The following is an 18,171-nucleotide window of genomic DNA, read 5'->3' on the forward strand; positions in this document are numbered from 1 at the left end:
AATGCCCTGTGGATAAGCTGGTCAGGAGCATTTCTTTACGCCTTTCCACCGCTTCCCCTGATTCCGGCGGTCCTCCAGAAGCTGTCCAATGTTCAGACCAAAATGATCCTAATTGCTCCGGAGTGGCCACGTCAGTGGTGGTTCCCAGACCTTCTTCACCGGTCACTCAAACCACACATCAGGCTACCATATCGTCCGGACCTTCTCACGAAGTTCAGAGGGCAGATATCTCATCCCAACCCCTCATCGTTGAGTTTGGCAGCATGGCTCCTGAGCTAGTGCAATATGGACACTTGAACCTACCTCAGGACTGTATGGAAATTCTGAAGGAAGCAAAGCGCCCTTCCACACGATCAGCCTATGCAAGCAAGTGGAAGAGATTCTGCATTTGGTGTTTACACAACAACATTGACCCGGTTTCCTGTGGGGAACAATCTATCCTGCCATATTTGTTAAGTTTGGCAAAATCGGGCTTACAACTGTCGTCAATAAAAGTTCACTTGGCGGCGATAACGGCATACAGAAAGAGTCCTTCACAAACTTCCTTTTTTCGGATTCCGATTATTAAGGATTTCCTAGAAGGTTTAAAGAAGGTTTTTCCTCCCATTAGAAAGCCTTCTCCTCCATGGGAACTGAACGTTGTCTTATCACGTCTGATGCTGCCGCCATTCGAGCCGATACATAAGGCATCGCTGCAGCATCTCACATGGAAAGCTGCTTTTCTGGTGGCAATCACTTCAGCGCGTAGGGTCAGCGAAATCCAGGCCCTTTGCGCTCAGGAACCCTACACGGTTTTTCATTCTGCGAAAGTGGTAATGAGAACTCATCCAAAATTTTTACCTAAGGTAGTCTCCGACTTCCATGTGAACCAAACAATTTCATTACCGACTTTCTTTCAGAATCCAGCTACCCCTGCTGAGAGAACTCTGCACTCTCTGGATGTAAAGAGAGTCTTGAAATTTTACCTGGACAGGACAAAAAGCTTTCGAAAATCACAACAGCTTTTTATTAACTATGGCCCAATCAGAACAGGTTTGGGCACATCTAAACAATCGTTATCCAGGTGGATTGTTTCATGTATAATGTTATGTTATCAGTTAGCAAACAAATCCCTTGGTGGTAGGCCAAAAGCCCACTCTACCAGAGGGAAAGCAGCTACTGTAGCCTTGATGAGAAATGTCCCTTTGGCAGAAATATGCAAGGCTGCCACTTGGAGGTCGGTCCATACCTTTACTAAGCATTACTGCCTTGATACAGACGCTAGGGCAGATGCTCAGGTTGGGCAGGCTTTGCTCAAGAATTTGTTTGCATGATTCATGTTTTTCTCAGTATTCTTGTATCTACTCCACCGCGGTTATGGGGATGGGCTTGCTACTCTATTCAGTGCTTATGACTATACATGGAAATCCCCTACGAGAGAAGGAATGGTTTCTTACCTGTAACTCCAGTTCTCTCGTAGGGGTATTTCCATGATAGTCATAAGCAACCCTCCCTCCTCCCCGGTGGAGTTGACATAGAACATGAATATTATGGAGGTTGGTACTCCAACAAATGTTTTGTTTTTCTTCATGTCAGGTTAATAGCCTCCAAAAAAGAACTGAGGCAACTGCCTTTTGCTGTGCATGATGGGAAACAGGAAGACTTTACTTTCTTAAAGGCACAGCTCTATTTTCATTCTGTATAATGGCAGCCTATGGGCTACACTGCCCTACATTGTTTTATTCTCATGAGAGGTGTGAATAAAATATGAGAATGTATTTATTTATGTATTTATAGAATAAATAGAGGTTTAAACGTGAATTTACACTACAACTGTTTTTTCTTCTAACAATTTGGTCTGTGTAGTTGTTCACATAGGCTGCACATTGTTATTCTTAAGTGTTTTTCACAGACCTTTTTTGTCAAGGAGCTGATGATTGCACTTAAGAATATACTACACAACAGTGCTCCGGGGTCCCCGCAGGCGCGCAGAACTATTCAGTGCTTATGACTATCATGGAAATACCCCTACGAGAGAACTGGAGTTACAGGTAAGAAACCATTCCTTCCTTCATGGAACCTCAACATTGTCTTAACACGACTCATGGGTCCACCCTTTGAGCCCATGCACTCTTGTGAAATGCAATACTTAACATGGAAAGTTGCATTTTTAATTGCCATCACATCTTTAAGAAGAGTAAGTGAGATTCAAGCATTTACCATACAAGAACCATTTATTCAAATACACAAGCATAAAGTAGTTCTGCGGACAAATCCTAAATTTTTACCAAAAGTCATATCACCGTTCCACTTGAATCAAACAGTAGAATTACCAATGTTCTTCCCACAGCCAGATTCTGTAGCTGAAAGAGCACTACATACATTAGACATCAAAAGAGCGTTAATGTACTACATTGACAGAACCAAACAAATTCGAAAAACAAAACAATTATTTATTGCTTTCCAAAAACCTCATACAGGAAATCCAATTTCTAAACAAGGCATTGCTCGATGGATAGTTAAATGCATTCAAACCTGTTATCTTAAAGCAAAAAGAGAACTGCCTATCACACAAAAGGCACACTCAACTAGACAGAAAGGTGCTACCATGGCCTTTCTAGGAAATATTCCAATGACCTAAATATGTAAGGCAGCTACATGGTCTACGCCTCATACATTTACTGAACACTACTGTGTAGATGTGTTAACAGCACAACAAGCCACAGTAGGTCAAGCAGTACTACGAACATTGTTTCAAACAACTTCAACTCCTACAGGCTGAACCACCGCTTTTGGGGAGATAACTGCTTACTAGTCTATGCACAGCATGTGTATCTGCAGCTACACATGCCATCGAACGGAAAATGTCACTTACCCAGTGTACATCTGTTCGTGGCATTAGTTGCTGCAGATTCACAATCGCCCACCCGCCTCCCCGGGAGCCTGTAGCCATTTAGAAGTTTATCTTGAACATTTGTAAATTTGTAAATATATTAATTTAAACTACATTATGTACATACGTATTCACTCCATTGCATGGGCACTATTACTAGCATACACAACTCCTACCTCACCCTCTGCGGGGAAAACAATCTAAGACGGAGTCGACGCCCATGCGCAATGGAGCTGAAATCGGAGGAGTCCCTCGATCTCGTGACTCAAAGACTTCTTCGAAGAAAAACAACTTGTAACACTCCGAGCCCAACACCAGATGGCGGGATGTGCACAGCATGTGAATCTGCAGCGACTAATGCCACGAACAGATGTACACTGGGTAAGTGACATTTTCCATACTTTTTTTATTCAATCACAAGTGTTATCAAATCATAAACCTAAATAAGGACTTGTATTACACAGAATCCACCTGATCACTTTTTCATGCACAGACTGACGACCATATGTTTTGTCTTATCCAGCGAGAATTTCATCCACAGGAACTCAAGAGTCATTGAGGCATATTTATATTTGGTGTAGATTAGAATTTATTATTTAATGAATCATCTAAAATTCGCAAGAATATCACATGTTCTATTTTATGGCACTAACAACATGCACTCTTGGTTAGACGAAGGTTGATTAGGCCAGTATACATCATTATTGTAGGCAACGTTTGCTCGATGTATTGCTTCTGTAGTGCTGGTATGTGTTGAAGCAATCACAAAAAACCTCCACTTGCTATTCCTAAACCCTGCATAAAAATTGGCCTGGGCTAAAACTTTACATTTTTCCTTCCCTTTATTTTGAATGCACTTTTTCTTCCCTTTTACGTTCTGCATGCTTTTTCTGCATATAGACTACTCTAAATCTCATGTCTTTCTGTCTTAATTTTTCTTTGAGCCCATATCCCTGAAACCTAGCAATAAGTTAATTCCAGCAACCATTTGCTTATCACATCGCCCCTTCAAATGATCACATTTAAATGTATTAATGCACTGCAAAGAAACTGTAGGAAATGCATGGAATGGTTTCCTTCCACTAACTTTGGACTCTAGGGCAGTGTGCTGCTTGCTGTAAAGCTCTTCAACACCTTGTATGGGACAGTAAGCACTATATAAATGCCACTTCAGTTTCTATTTAATACATGTGTTTTTGGATGATGAGAAATGATAGCCAGTGCTTGGCTTTGTAAAGTACTGTAGATTTGGTAGAGGATGGAATCACAAGCTGTGTTTTCCTGTTGCAGACTCTTCACTGACTGCTGGCACAAGTTTGGAGAATGGAGGAGCCCCACAGAAACTTCTGATTTTGGATGCTCGCTCTTACACTGCTGCTGTTGCGAACAGGGCAAAGGGAGGAGGCTGTGAATGTGAAGGTAAATGAAAATGTTTTGACTTCCTTAACAACATACCCCACACATTGACGGCATGGAGTTGCCACTCTTGGCACAGTTAATGACATAGCATCAAATCATGGTAGTCTCTCTCCTCCAATGCATCAAATGACCAGAAGCAGCAGCACAGCTACAAGGACTCAACAAGATTCCATTAATACTCCAGATGTAGATCTCCATGCCCATTCCCCTCATGCATCATATTTGTCTTTCTTGGAACTCGATCTGTTGGACGTTACTCCAACAGAAGAACCTATGCTGACCCTAGCTCCGGTGCATATACATACTCCAGTGCTGTTCCTCCCCCTGACTTTCCAGAAGTTTTAAGTGCTGACTTGACTCAGATTATCGCCTTTACAAAGGTCCTGCTGGTGCTTTTTTGTGGTGCCTTTGTTCCCATGGATGCACCCACAAGTCCCATTGAACCTATAGGGATTCTCACTGGGTCCTGCCACTGAGTACTTCCCTGGGGCCAGTCCGTGCCAGACACTCTTTTGATAGCATCTACAAATGCCCAACATAATGCAAAATGATGCTGACCGTGACAGCAGAGTGGCGTCCAGTGAGTTTACCGCCTGCTAGCGTAGCAGATCACCTAGCCCTGCAGAATGCGAGCAGCCTTGTCTGGAAGTCGGCTTAAGAGTGTCCTTCAGGGCCTTTCTCTGTGGAGTTTGTTCTTTGAAGCAGTAATTAATAAAAAGGCTCCATAGATATTAGAAGTTACTCCAGTATTGGAACTTTCATAGATTCAAATGCTTGAATCCTTTCTCGTCATCGAGATGGGAGTCTCCTGTTTAATACAGAAGCTATGCCCAATTGCATATAAACATTACATGCATTAGGCCTCTAACTTGTAAACATATCGGTCATTTAAAAAAAAAAAGGTCCAAACTCTAAAGACAGCCAATCAGATTACACCACCTGTTACAACCCTCCTGTGAGGAGCTGCCTTTCCTCAGATTTTCCACTGCACGTCGTGCTTAGGAGTCTCCTCTGAGCTCTACTCAGTTTCCTCTCAGATATACTTTTTCTGAGGTGTTTGGATTCATTTTATCTTCAGAAACTCTCACATTTAGGTTCTTCAAACTGACAACCATGTCAGACACCAAAAATGGGGCTTTTTAGAGCCTGTGCGTCTTCTCCTTTGACTGCAAAAGTTAAAACTAGAGACAATCCGGTCTTTGATGAGGACAGTGCCTCATCTTCTGTGCCTGTCACCAAGGCACCTGTGAAGAGGCATGCTAAGGAACTGAATGCCGCTGACAAACCCTGTAGAAAGGCACCTAAAAAGTCATCCGAGGGTTCCGCAACGATTCTTAGTCCTTCAAAGGAGAAATCTATGAGGTCAGATTCCATTTTGAAGGCAACAAAGAAAACTCTCTGATCCCCAATGCCACCTGTGCAGATAAAGCATACTTTTGAAAAGCCAGCCTCTGCACCGTCAACATCATTGACGGTATATTCGTCGACGGCTCACGCATCAATCACATCTACTGTCACATTATCTATATCGAGGGCAGCTTCAACAGAGTCCTCGTCGACGGTCTTTATCATCCTTCTCGATGGTACGCCCCATTTTGTCACCATGAGTACAGTCTCCGTCGACGTTGCTTATCTCGTCGACCGTCTACGCTTCTGTCAACAGAACACTCGTCGACGGGTCCACTGACGGCGACACCTCTGTCGAAGACGCCACCATCTACGGCGACGATCAGGGAAACACCTAAAAAGAGGCACAAGCCATCTACATTGACTCTTTTCTCGGTGACGGAGCAGATTGGACTAAAAGAGATTGCAAAGCATCATTTAACCCGATCACTTATGTCTCTAAGTAAGGTGTTGAGACTGTTACTTTCACACCTGTTGGATGAAGATGACTCTGAGGATGATGGACTATATACAGTGGCCAGAAGTCCTTCACAATTACGTGTCAAATGTCAGGAATACTCGGATGATGATTCTTACTATGATCAGCAATATTACGAGCAGCCACAACAGCAGCAACAGCAAGGGTTGGTATATCTACCTTCCGGCTTAGTGTCAGATTTGCAAGCAATATTAGCGTACAACAGGGAGCGTTTTCCGCCATTGCCTACACCAGTGCAGCAAACAACGATTCCCACCATACCATCAACCCCTCAGCAGTTTCAGCAGCCGCAGGTTATAACTCCTTGCCCACGGGCTTCCCCCAGTCTGTACCTGCGCAAGTGCAAACCTCTTCGGACGAAGAAGGTGAAGAGGGTGAAATCCATACACCACAGGATGAATGGGATGAGTATATAATTCCAGCACCTGCCCCTCCTGGAACACCTATAGTGGAATCTCCTCCTGAAGATATTGGTGGTTTTCACAACCTGCTGGAAGGCAGCCCCGCAATTCGATTTACTGATGCCTGCGACTCAGCAGGACTGTTTCCTGTACGATTTCAAAGAACCTCACAGGAAAACGGTCAGGGCTGTTCCAATAACTGACCATGTTTGGAGTCAGGGTTTGAAGATAACCCTTAACCCTGCAACAGTACCTGCAGTGCTACCTAAGTTGGATAAAAAGTACAAGTCAACAGATGATGCTCCTGCCTGCCTAACGGGCCATCAAAAACGGGACTCTGTCATCTCACAGGTAGCGCAACTGTGCTCCAGGAATCATTCTACACTGTTAAGTATGCCGCCAGATAAGGAAGGGAGGTGTTTCCCTCAATGTCTGCCATTGCGGTGCGAGTTGCCAGTTCCCTAGTGCTCCTTGGCAGATGCGATAGGCAACTGTGGTCGGACATAACTCAGTGTTGGGAAGAACTTCCGGAGAGTACAAAGATTGAGACAAAAAATGCCCTCATGGAGGGACAATGTTCCTCTGCGGAAATCGACTGCACACTTGACCTCGACGCATGGGCTTTAGACTGCTAGCTGTATCTGCAGTTTTGAGGTGTCAAGGGGGGCTCAAAGCCACTAATTTCCTACCTGAGTTCCAAACAAAGATTTTAGATCTTCCCTATGATGGGGAGGCGCTATTTGGGAAGCATGTCAATGACTTGCTTCAAACCATAAAGTTGGACACTTAAACTGCCAGATCGTTGGGCACTCTCCAGTATAGAAAAGTGCTTTTTCATGGAGCCTGGGGCAGAGGACAAACCTTCATTTTGTTGAGGTTACCAACAGTTCAGATTTTTCATGCTCCACCACCTTCCACACTATCAGGCCCCAATATAAGCAAAGGCAACCACCCCCAGCGGCTTACAGCAGACCTTCTCACAGAGGAAAGCCTGGAAGACAATCTAAAGAAGCCACCCATAGGCAATGATGGTCTTCAAGCGTCGGCTACCTTCCGTTCTTCCCCTTCAGTTTTTCAGGTAATGTTTAAACATCATATTTAAAGTTGGTGTCAAATAACCAAGGACAAATGGGTACAGGATGTAATACAATTTGGCCACCACCTAGAGTTCATTCAGATACCCCCAGTGACGCCACCACCTCATGTTCGACAAAGACAGCTGCGTCTGCTCAGCATAGAAGTGGAGACCATTGTTGAGCATAGGAGCAGTAGAAGTTGTACCCTATTCCCAGACGTGGAGAGGCTTCTACTCCCACTTCTTCCTGATTTGGAAAAAAATCTCACCAATTCTAGACTTACGGGAGCTAAACAAATACCTGAAAAAGCAAACATTCCGTATGGTCACATTGCAAGGCATCCTGCAGCTTCTAAACAGAGCAGACTATATAGGGCTTCCCTGGATCTTCAAGGTGCCTACTTCATTTTCCCATTCATAGAAACACAAAGTTTCTGAGATTCATGGTAGATGGCAGACACTTTCAATTCAAGGTCTTCGCTTTGGACTCAAGTCAGCACAGTGGATCTTTTCCAAATGTCTGGCTCCGGTCGCAGCCTACCTGAGACACCAAATTTTTCCCTGTCTAGATGACTGGCTAGTAAAAGCTCCCAACTTCTAGTCAACGCGCAGGTCCGTCAGAGCCGACCTTGCGTCTTTTCAAGGACTTGGGCCTTACTCTCAACCAGGAAAGGTCACTACTCCAACCTTCGACAAGGATGTCCTTCCTGGGCGCTATATTACACACATTACAAATCTCCCTAGCGAAACAAATTCAAAGAAGAAAGTCTCTTTCAGTTTGACTCTAGAAATCATTACTAGGGATGTTGTCATCTTGTAGAAACCTCATTCCCCATTGTCGCCTTCAACTGCATCCAATTCAAGAAGAGCTAGACAAACAATGGAAACAAGCGCAAGGATCCATCAAGAACATAATCCAGATAACTCCACTCATGCTAGCTTCTCTTGATTGGTGGGCAGTTCCCAAAAACATTTCAGTAGGAATACACTTCTTACCTCAGATCCTTATGGATCGCATGGTCTGGGATCTATGCATACTCCCCTCCTCCTAAGAGTAATCAGGAAAATCAAATCGGAACCCTGCAAGATAATTCTCATAGCTTCAGCGGGCCACGTCAACCTTGGCACACGGAGTTACTGCTACTATCTTCATGTCCGCCCATCAAGTTGAAGCCAATTCCAGAATTGCTTACATCAACCAGGGACAAGTAAGACACCTGGATCCCAAATCTCTGAGCTTATCGACATGGCTCCTGAATTCAATGAATTCAGCCGCTTAGACATACCACAGGATTGCAAGGACATCCTTGCTAAAGCACAGGCGAATAGCACAAATAAAACATACCGTCTAGAGTGGAAATGATTTTGTTTGTGGTGCGAATCCGCCCCGGAAAAAGTCTTGCCATACTTCTTACAGCTAGCACACTCAGGGCTTGCCCCATGCGTCCATCTAAGTTCATCTGGCAGCTATTTCTCGATATTGCCGAATGTCTGGGAAACCATCTCTGTTGCAAAGGCTGATAAAACAATTCTTGAAAGCTATTTTCAGATCTCCCCCCCCCCCCCCCCCCCCCCGGTGAAAGCCCCTCTTCCAGCATGGCAACTTAACACACTCCTAGGCCAATTGATGAAGGAGCCCTTTGAGTCCATATATAGGGCGGACATCAAGTACCTCACCTCGAAGGTGGTGCTCTTCCTTCCCCCTACTTCCGCACCTAGGGTCAGTGAGATCTAGGCTTTTACAATACAGGAACCCTTCTAACACTTCAAAAACAGTTATTCTATGCACCAATCTTAAATTCATTCTGAAGGTGCCTTTGGACTTTCATATTCATGAACCTGTGGTACTGAAGTCATTCTTCCCAAACCCCCAGACTGCTGCAGAGAGATCCCTGCATTCACTTGATATAAACAGATGCATCAAGTTTTATTTGGACAGGACGAAATCCTTTGAAAAAACAAACCAGCTGTTCATAGCCTTTAGTGCCCCTAGAAAAGGATACCCTGTAACTAAACCAACTATTTCTCATTGGATCAAAAATTCAATCCTCTTTTGCCCCAGAAAACTGGCCGACCATTGGATATGAGGGTGCGTGCATATTCCACCAGAGCTGTATCCACGTCCTGTGCATTGTTCTCAGGTGTATTGATACCGGACATCTGTCGTACTGCAACGTGGAAGGCAGCACATACTTTCACAATGCACTATTTCCTGGACACAGAGACTCCAGGATGCAGCAGTTGGATAAGCAGTCCTCAGACATCTGTTCCAATAAAGATGAGCCATTTATTGTTCCTGCCATCTGCTTGTACGGTTTCATGCCACATTTTCTATATAGTGTACATGCAGAAAATGTGCTACTCACTGCTTGCTATTCTAATTCAAGCATGTGAATCTATAAAAGTTCCAATACTGGAGTAAGAAATAAGTTACTTACTTGTAACTGCAGTTCTCCATTATTGGTAACTTTCATAGATTCACATGCGACCCACCCGCCTCCCTTGCGGAGCTCACTTTCCTTCTCTCAGTAGTAACTAAATTATAGCACTAATGCTTGGAAAATCTGAGGGAAGGAAGGTTCTAGAGGGTGGTGTAATCTGACTGGTTGTCTTTAGAGTTTGGTCCTTTTTTTCAAAATGACTTTGATATGTTTCTAAATCTGATAGCTACTTCTAGTTGCAGATTCCTTACCTTAGAATTTCCCCCAGGTGCCAGACTGAATCTGGTGATTTTCTTTGAGCAATACCCTTGCACGTCGGTAGGTGGTATCATAGTCTCCGTGATGATGCCGGGAGTAGTACATAGACTCCGCCTCTGCGCAGTGACATGAGGTCTTTTCTTTCCACGACACGCGCTGATCCAGAGAGAGCTACCCTTGGTTCTTTTTGACTGTTTTGCCAAGTTTTCTAGTGAGCTTTTGGTGTGTTGAGATGTCCCCGAAGACCGGCTTCAAGCCGTGCGAGGACTGTCACCGTGTGATGTCAGTGAGGGATCTGCATCTGGTTTGTTTGTGGTATCTAGAGCGCAACCACGACTCGAAGTCGTGCTCCTAGTGCCATGCCATGCACCTGAAGGCCTTGAGGGAGCAGTCCCTCAAACTCAAGGCAACCTGGTGCTCGACTCCGCGTAGGTCCTGGTCTCGATCGAGAGGAAGGTCTCAAGACTGTTCGCGGATCAATCACCGCTCGTCATCCTCAAAATCTTCTGATGCAGATAAGAAGCTGTCAGAGGTCTCATTTCTCTCCTGCTTCGCACCGTTGCTGGGCTGACGCGACGCGGGAGGAGCGTCGACGCTCACGTTCTCCACCTGCGGAGTTGGTGTCTAGGTTCGCCCCCCACTTCCCCGAGTTTCCAGGAGCCGGAGTGACCCCCCTGCCCAAATTAAGGAAGTCTGTGAGGCCATGCGCCTCATCTTTGGGCGGACCGACCCTGATACAGCACCTTCGGGCCCAAGGGGTTTGGTTGAGGGGACTTCGGGTTCTGCGCCAGGGGCTTCGGCTCCGGCCACTGAGGTCTCCTCCGGATCTGCGCCGGTTGCACCATTGAGACCTTCCCCAGCACTGGGTCAATTGGAGACGCCCCCAACGTCGGTAGTGCCCACTGTCCACGTCGACCTGATCCTTATCCCTGACAACTCTTGAGTCGGAGCAGCGTTGGCCGATGCCTTATTTGTCTTCGATGGGGCCTATTCACCCCAAGTTGGATTTGGACCCTTTTTCCTATGGGTACGAATTTGGGGAAGGATTGGAGGGGTCCCTGGACCCTTATGAATACCAGGATGACCCATCTTTGGACTGGGCACAGGAATTGGGTGACGCCAGTGGACACGTCTCCAGACGCTGGCATGCTGTCTTCTCCTGCCGTGGCTACGGCGGAGGGAGCGACTTATGGTATGGTGGTCAGTAGGGCGCCCGAGGTCCTTGGCCTTGAGCTTCCTGCTGTAGAGGTCAGGTCCATCCTCCTGACGGCGGTGCTTCAGCCAGGGACTTCCACATCTGAGCCCCTTTTACCGTTCAGTGAAGCCCTCACAGATGTCCTGTTGGGTACTTGGTCCAAACCCAACACAGGGGCTCCTGTGAATAGGACTATTGCAAGCCGCCTTGGCCCGCTCCGAACAACCCTAAATTCCTCTCCCAACACCCCACACCTGAAAGTCTTTTCGTCCGGGCTTCCTCTTCTAAAGGTGCATTCTGATGGATACAACTACCTGTGGAGTCCTCACCTAATGAATACTCCCATGGCGCCAGCATTCGACGGAAATCTTCTTCCTAGTCTCTGCACGTCGACGAGGACGTCACTCTAGCCCACGCGACGCCGTCTGACGTCATACAGGCAATAAGAGGTCCTCGACGACGTGCCGACGTCAGTTCCCTTTTTTCCGTGCATTCGAAACGGTTATCTTCGAGGGAGCTACTGTTACTTTAGTGGTTACAGTGTGTTTTCTGCTGCATAGTTCTTCTCTGCGGTAACAATGTTTCAGAGAAAGTCGGGTTTCAAGCCCTGTCGAGAGTGTGGGGGCAAGATGTCCGTTACAGATCCTCACTCCGACTGTCTCTGGTGCTTGAGCTCCGATCACGACGTTGTGACTTGCGATTCATGTTAGCACATGAATCCGAAGGCCCTCAAGGAACGTGAGGCTAAATTATTCCTGGCGAAGTCGAAGAGAAAGGAAAAACATCACAAGAAGTCTTCCTCGCCAAGGTCTCATCGGCGTCATCGAGACTCCCGGCATCGTAGAGATTCACGGCGTCATTCAAGCAAGGAGACTCGTTCGAGGTCGCCTTCGGCTCGACGTCGGAGGACTTGGGAGGTCAGTCCCACGGTCACGCCGCATCCATCGACGCCGTTGCCCTCTCCGGCGTCACCGACTTCGCCTGGACAAGCGTCTGTGGTTGAGGTGATGCAGCCTCTTGTGATGTCTCCGGCGTCGAGGCCGGCGTCGGGGTCGCCTTCGATCCAGGCACCCCAGTATCCGGCTTTTCCAGCCCCTGGAGCCGATAGTACCGCATTTCTGAATGCGATGTATACCATCTTTCAGCAGATGGCTCCAGGAGGTGCTCCGGCTGGTCCTTCGGGGCCTTTGGCCTTTTCATTGGGTGATCCTGCGCCTCTTCGGCCGGCACCCTTTATGCCCTTTCTCCCTTTTGGGAATGTGGGCTCGGCGCCGGTGGCCGCTCCGGTGGCTTCAGAGGGATTGGCTCCGGATGTTTCCATCCCGTCGACGTTGGGATTTCGTCCTGTGACTCCGGTGGGTCCATCGGCTCCAAGATCCCTTTGTCCTGTTCCTTCATCGGCGCCAAAGCTGTCTGCGGCGCCGGATGCGGCGTCGGATGCTTCTGGAGATCGGCGCCGATCTTCGACTTCGGCAGAGGCCATGTCGACTCCGCGCATTGAGCAGAGACTACATTCAAGGAGGCGTGCTCTCCGTCTGTTGGAAGAGCAGGAGTACCAGCGAGTCCTGGAGGAAGGAGAGGTTGAGGACTCGGGTGATGGACTGCATGGTCTGGATACGGCCAGTGGGCTGGATACTTCCCCTGAGTGGGACCTTTCATCTCTAGGGGAGTATACGGAGGAGGCTGCTACCTTTCACGCGGTGGTGAGGAAGGCGGCTAATTTTCTGGGCCTGCCTTTGCCGGTGGCAGAGGCGAAGCAGAATTTATTGACGGAGGTGCTGCATCCGGCCTCTGCTGCAGCGGGGCCTCTCTTGCCGTTTAATGAGGCTTTGCTTGATCCGGTGTTGGAGGTGTGGAAGAAGCCTGTATCTTCCTCGGCAGTTCATAGGGCTGTGGCCAGGAGATATCGGACTGCACCATCTGACCCTGGCTTTCTTTCAAGACACCCTACGCCGGAGAGCTTGGTGGTACAAGCCTCCTGTTCTTCAAAATCAGCGCCTGGATCCTTCCCGACGGTGCCAGGAGACAGGGACTCCAAAAAACTGGATGCGCAATCCAAGAAAATATTTTCTTCTTGCAGTTTGGCGTTGAAGGCCACCAACGCAACTTGCATTCTGGGGAGATATGTCCATGCTCTTATGGATGATATTTCATCTTCTTTTACGGAGCTTCCCCAGGGACTCTTGAATTTTGTCTCAGACGCCCAGGCTGCCGCAACCCAGATTATCCAGTCTGGACTGGACACGACCGACTCGGTGGCTAGGGCGATGGGCACGGCTGTGGTGGCAAGGAGACAGGCCTGGCTCCGTAATTCAGGGTTTTCTGCGGATGTACAGTCGACCCTATTAGACCTCCCGTTTGATGGGGACAAACTGGAGCAAAGGCAGATTCGGCCTTGGAGCGATTTAAAGAGAGCAGGGCCACAGCCAAATCGTTAGGGCTGCAAGCTCCTTCTTCCACTGCCTCTTCCAGATTTTTCAGGAGGTTTCGTGGATTTGGGCGTGGCTCTTCCTCCTCTTCCTTTCGGGGGAGGTTCCAGCAAGCCGCCTCTTCTCACCCCTATAGATCATTTAGAGGGAGAGGTAGGGCCCGCACCAGAGGAGCCTCACAACAGTACTCTGCCTCTTCCTCGTCCTCTGGAGGGGTGCAGCAGGGAAAGCAGCCTTAGGCTTCCACCATTTCCCACTCACTCCTCTCCTGTAGGGGGAAGATTACGGCATTTTCTCCACAAGTGGGAGACTATTACAACGGACACTTGGGTTATCAGTATTGTGGAGAAAGGCTACACCCTTCCCTTTCGGGAGTTTCCGCCCCCCCTCCCGCCCACCCATCTTATTGTTCAGAAGAACACCTCCTGTTGCTAGAACAGGAGGTTCAAGTCCTCCTTTCAAAGGGCGCAGTGCAGTTTGTTCCAGAGCAGGAAAGGGGTCAAGGTTGTTACTCAAGGTACTTCCTGATTCCCAAGAAAGATGGTCGGTTGAGACCGATCCTGGATCTGAGGATCTTGAATTGGTTCCTCAATCAGGAAAAGTTCAAGATGCTGACCCTAGCACAGGTGCTTTTGGCGTTGAACAAAGAAGATTGGATGGTGTCTGTCGACTTGCAGGATGCTTATTTTCATATCCCGATACTCAAGTCGCACTGGAAGTATCCCCGGTTTGTGGTAGGGTCTCAGCACTATCAGTTTGCGGTCCTCCCGTTTGGTCTTACTTCAGCACCTCGAGTCTTCACGAAGGTGATGTCAGTGGTTGCGGCAGAGCTCAGAAGGAAGGGGATAGCAGTATTCCCTTACTTGGACGACTGGTTGATCAAAGCCAAGTCCCCGGAGCTTGTGTCGTATCATCTGTAGTCAACAACCCAGTTGTTGTTCGGCCTGGGCTTTTCGGTGAACGTGCCCAAATCTCACCTGGAGCCCTCTCAGCGCCTCCTGTTCATAGGGGCAGTACTGGATACAACATTGAATCGAACCTTTCCTCCGCCTCAGCGGGTTCAAGATATTCAGGAATTGGTTCCAGTGTTTCAAAATGGAGCGGTAGTTCCAGTCCTCAAGGTCCTTCGTCTGCTCGGTCTGTTTGCCTCCTGCATACTGTTGGTCACGCATGCTCGCTGGCACATGAGGGCTCTTCAGTGGTGCCTCCGAAGGCAGTGGTCTCAACACAAGGGAGATCTAGAAGGTGCGGTCAAGATCTCCAGAGATGCTGCTGTGGACTTGAAGTGGTGGATTGCGAGCAACAATCTTTCGCAAGGAAAGCCGTTCGCGCAGTCGCCACCAGTGGCCACGGTCATAACGGATGCTTCCACTCTAGGGTGGGGAGCTCATTTGGGGGATCTGGAGATCAAAGGACTTTGGTCTCCAGAGGAACAGAGGTTTCATATCAATCTGTTAGAGTTACGGGCTGTACGTCTGGCTCTCAAGGCCTTCCTCCCTTCCCTTCGTGGTCAGTCGGTACAGGTCCTGACGGACAATACTACCACGATGTGGTACATAAACAGGGAGGAGTAGGGTCGTACCTTCTCTGCAGAGCTCTTCGACTATGGTCCTGGGCAAAGGACCATCAGATTTGCTTGGTAGCAAATCATCTGGCCGGGGTCTTGAATGTACGTGCGGACAGTCTGTCGCCAATTCTCGGCCGACCACGAGTGGCGTCTCCATCCAGATCAAGTCCGTTTAATCTTCCAGATGTGGGGGTTTCCTCGGATAGATCTGTTTGCCACTCGGGAGAACGCGCATTGTCCGTTATTCTGCAGCCTCCAGTATCCGGTGCAGGGAGCATTGGGGGGATGCGTTTCTGATAACTTGGTGCGACCAGTTGCTTTACGCGTTTCCCCCCATACCCTTGATTCCTCGAGTGTTGAGGAAGATTCGCCAAGACCGGGCCCAAGTCATCTTAATAACTCCGGATTGGCCAAGGAGGGTGTGGTACTCCGACCTTCTCCAACTCTCGCTGTGCCCTCCGCTCCGTCTCCCTCTCAGGGCAGACCTCCTCTCGCAGTCGCAGGGGCAGGTTTTACACCCCAACCTCCAGAGTCTACACCTACATGCCTGGAGATTGAACGGGGCAACCTGAGTTCCTTCTCTCTCCTGCCTGATGTAGTGGATGTTATATTAGCGGCCAGGCGACAATCCACTAAATCTATCTACGCTAATAGGTGGTCTAAATTTGTTATCTGGTGTGGAGAGAGACCGATTGATCCCTTACATGCTCATCTGTCAGATGTTTTGTCTTTTGCTCTGTCTCTAGCGCAGAAAGGTTGTGCAGTGGCTACCATTAAAGGTTATTTGTCTGCCCTGTCAGCCTTCATTTGTCTTCCAGATCAACCATCGTTATTTAAATCCCCTATTGTTCTCAGATTCTTGAAAGGTCTTCTAAATAAATATCCTCCAAAACCATTTGTGATGCCTCAATGGGATTTGTCCTTGGTCCTCACTTTCCTTATGGGGTCCCCTTTTGAGCCTATGCATTCTTGCCCCTTGAGGTATTTGGTTATTAAAACAGTCTTCCTGGTGGCTATTACATCTGCAAGGAGAGTGAGTGAGTTACAGGCCTTATCGGTAAAACCCCCTTATACAACTTTTTATGGGGATAAGGTGGTGTTGAGGACCAAGGCTGCTTTCCTCCCGAAGGTTGTTTCACCCTTCCATTTGGCCCAGACAATTACTTTGTCCACGTTCTATCCTCCGCCTCATCCTTCAAAGGAGGAAGAGAGACTACATCGATTGGACCCAAAGAGGGCGTTAAGCTTCTTCATTGATAGAACGAAGGACTTCAGGCTGGAGGATCAGCTGTTCATCGGATACGTGGGCAAGAGGAGAGGAAAGGCAGTCCACAAGAGAACACTCTCCAGGTGGGTTGTTCTTTGCATTAAAATCTGTTACTCTTTGGCAAAGAAGGATCCTCCTGATGGCATTAGAGCTCATTCCACCAGAGCTAAGTCGGCCACTACGGCCTTGGCCAGAGGTGTTCCTGTGGTCGACATCTGCAAGGCCGCAACTTGGTCGTCCCTTCACACTTTTGCGAATCATTACTGTTTGGACTCTGAGGTCAGAAGGGACGGCCATTTTGCACGGTCAGTGCTGCAGGATTTCTTGGTTTGACCATACAGGCACCCTCCACCGGGAGTGGTACTGCTTTGGGACTCTATTCATTAGGTGAGGAATCCACAGGTAGTTGTATCCATCAGAAGAACGAGTTACTTACCTTCGGTAACAACTTTTCTGGTGGATACATTAGCTACCTGTGGATTCCTCACGGTCCCACCCGCCTCCCCGTTGCCTTTCTGGTCTTACCAAGTAATCCTTGAGTGCGCTCCTCTTGGTCTTCAAGGTTGCAATAGATGTTGTATATATGGATACTTGTATATATTTATATGTATATATATATGTATATATCTTTGTGTATATACATGATTTGCATATATTTGTTGGTTTAAAAAAAAAAAAAAAAAGAGTTATATTAAATTTACAGCCATTTTATTGCAATGTTGTGTATTTTACAATGTTATGGGATGTTGCCTTGCTCTTTCATTGCATTGGGTTGTTGTTCTCATGCACGTAAAAAATGTTGGTACTCACGTCGGCGAGGACCTCTTATTGCCTGTATGACGTCAGACGACGACGCGTGGGCTAGAGTGACGTCCTCGTCGACGTGCAGACACTAGGAAGAAGATTTCCGTCGAATGCTGGCGCCATGGGAGTATTCATTAGGTGAGGAATCCACAGGTAGCTAATGTATCCACCAGAAAAGTCGTTACCGAAGGTAAGTAACTCGTTCTTCTCTTCCATACTCCCGGATAGGGAATCAAAAAGGCTGGAACAACTTGGGAAGAGGTTGTTTTCTTCCTCCAGTCTCGCGCTGCAGTCTGTGAACACCTCATGCCTTTTGGGCTGCAATACCCACTCTCCATGGGATACGGTTGTGCAAGCCCTGCCGCAGATACCGGAGGAGGCCCTTGCTATCGTCTTCCAAGCTGTCAACGATGGGAGAGATTTGATAAAGTTTACAACCCGAAGTGGGTTGACACGACCAACTGTCTGGGTAGATTGGTTGCTACGACAGTGGCCTTGCAATGCCACACCTGGTTGCATACTTCTGGTTTTTATGGGGCTGTCCAAAAGTCCCCCATG

General features: G+C 47.7%; 1 protein-coding gene across 6 annotated transcripts in view; it reads left to right on the forward strand.

Moving 5' to 3' along the window:
• Positions 1-18,171, forward strand: part of MTMR4 (myotubularin related protein 4) — a 570,772-nt gene that overhangs the window by 332,541 nt on the left and 220,060 nt on the right. For all 6 annotated transcript variants that reach the window (XM_069226856.1, XM_069226854.1, XM_069226857.1 and 3 more), the window contains one exon: positions 4,163-4,291. In XM_069226856.1, coding sequence (XP_069082957.1) covers positions 4,163-4,291 — 129 coding nt within the window. The remainder of the gene's footprint in view (positions 1-4,162; positions 4,292-18,171) is intronic.

This window comes from Pleurodeles waltl, chromosome 3_2 (assembly GCF_031143425.1).
Source record: "Pleurodeles waltl isolate 20211129_DDA chromosome 3_2, aPleWal1.hap1.20221129, whole genome shotgun sequence".
In the NCBI taxonomy this organism is placed as follows: Eukaryota; Metazoa; Chordata; class Amphibia; order Caudata; family Salamandridae; genus Pleurodeles; species Pleurodeles waltl.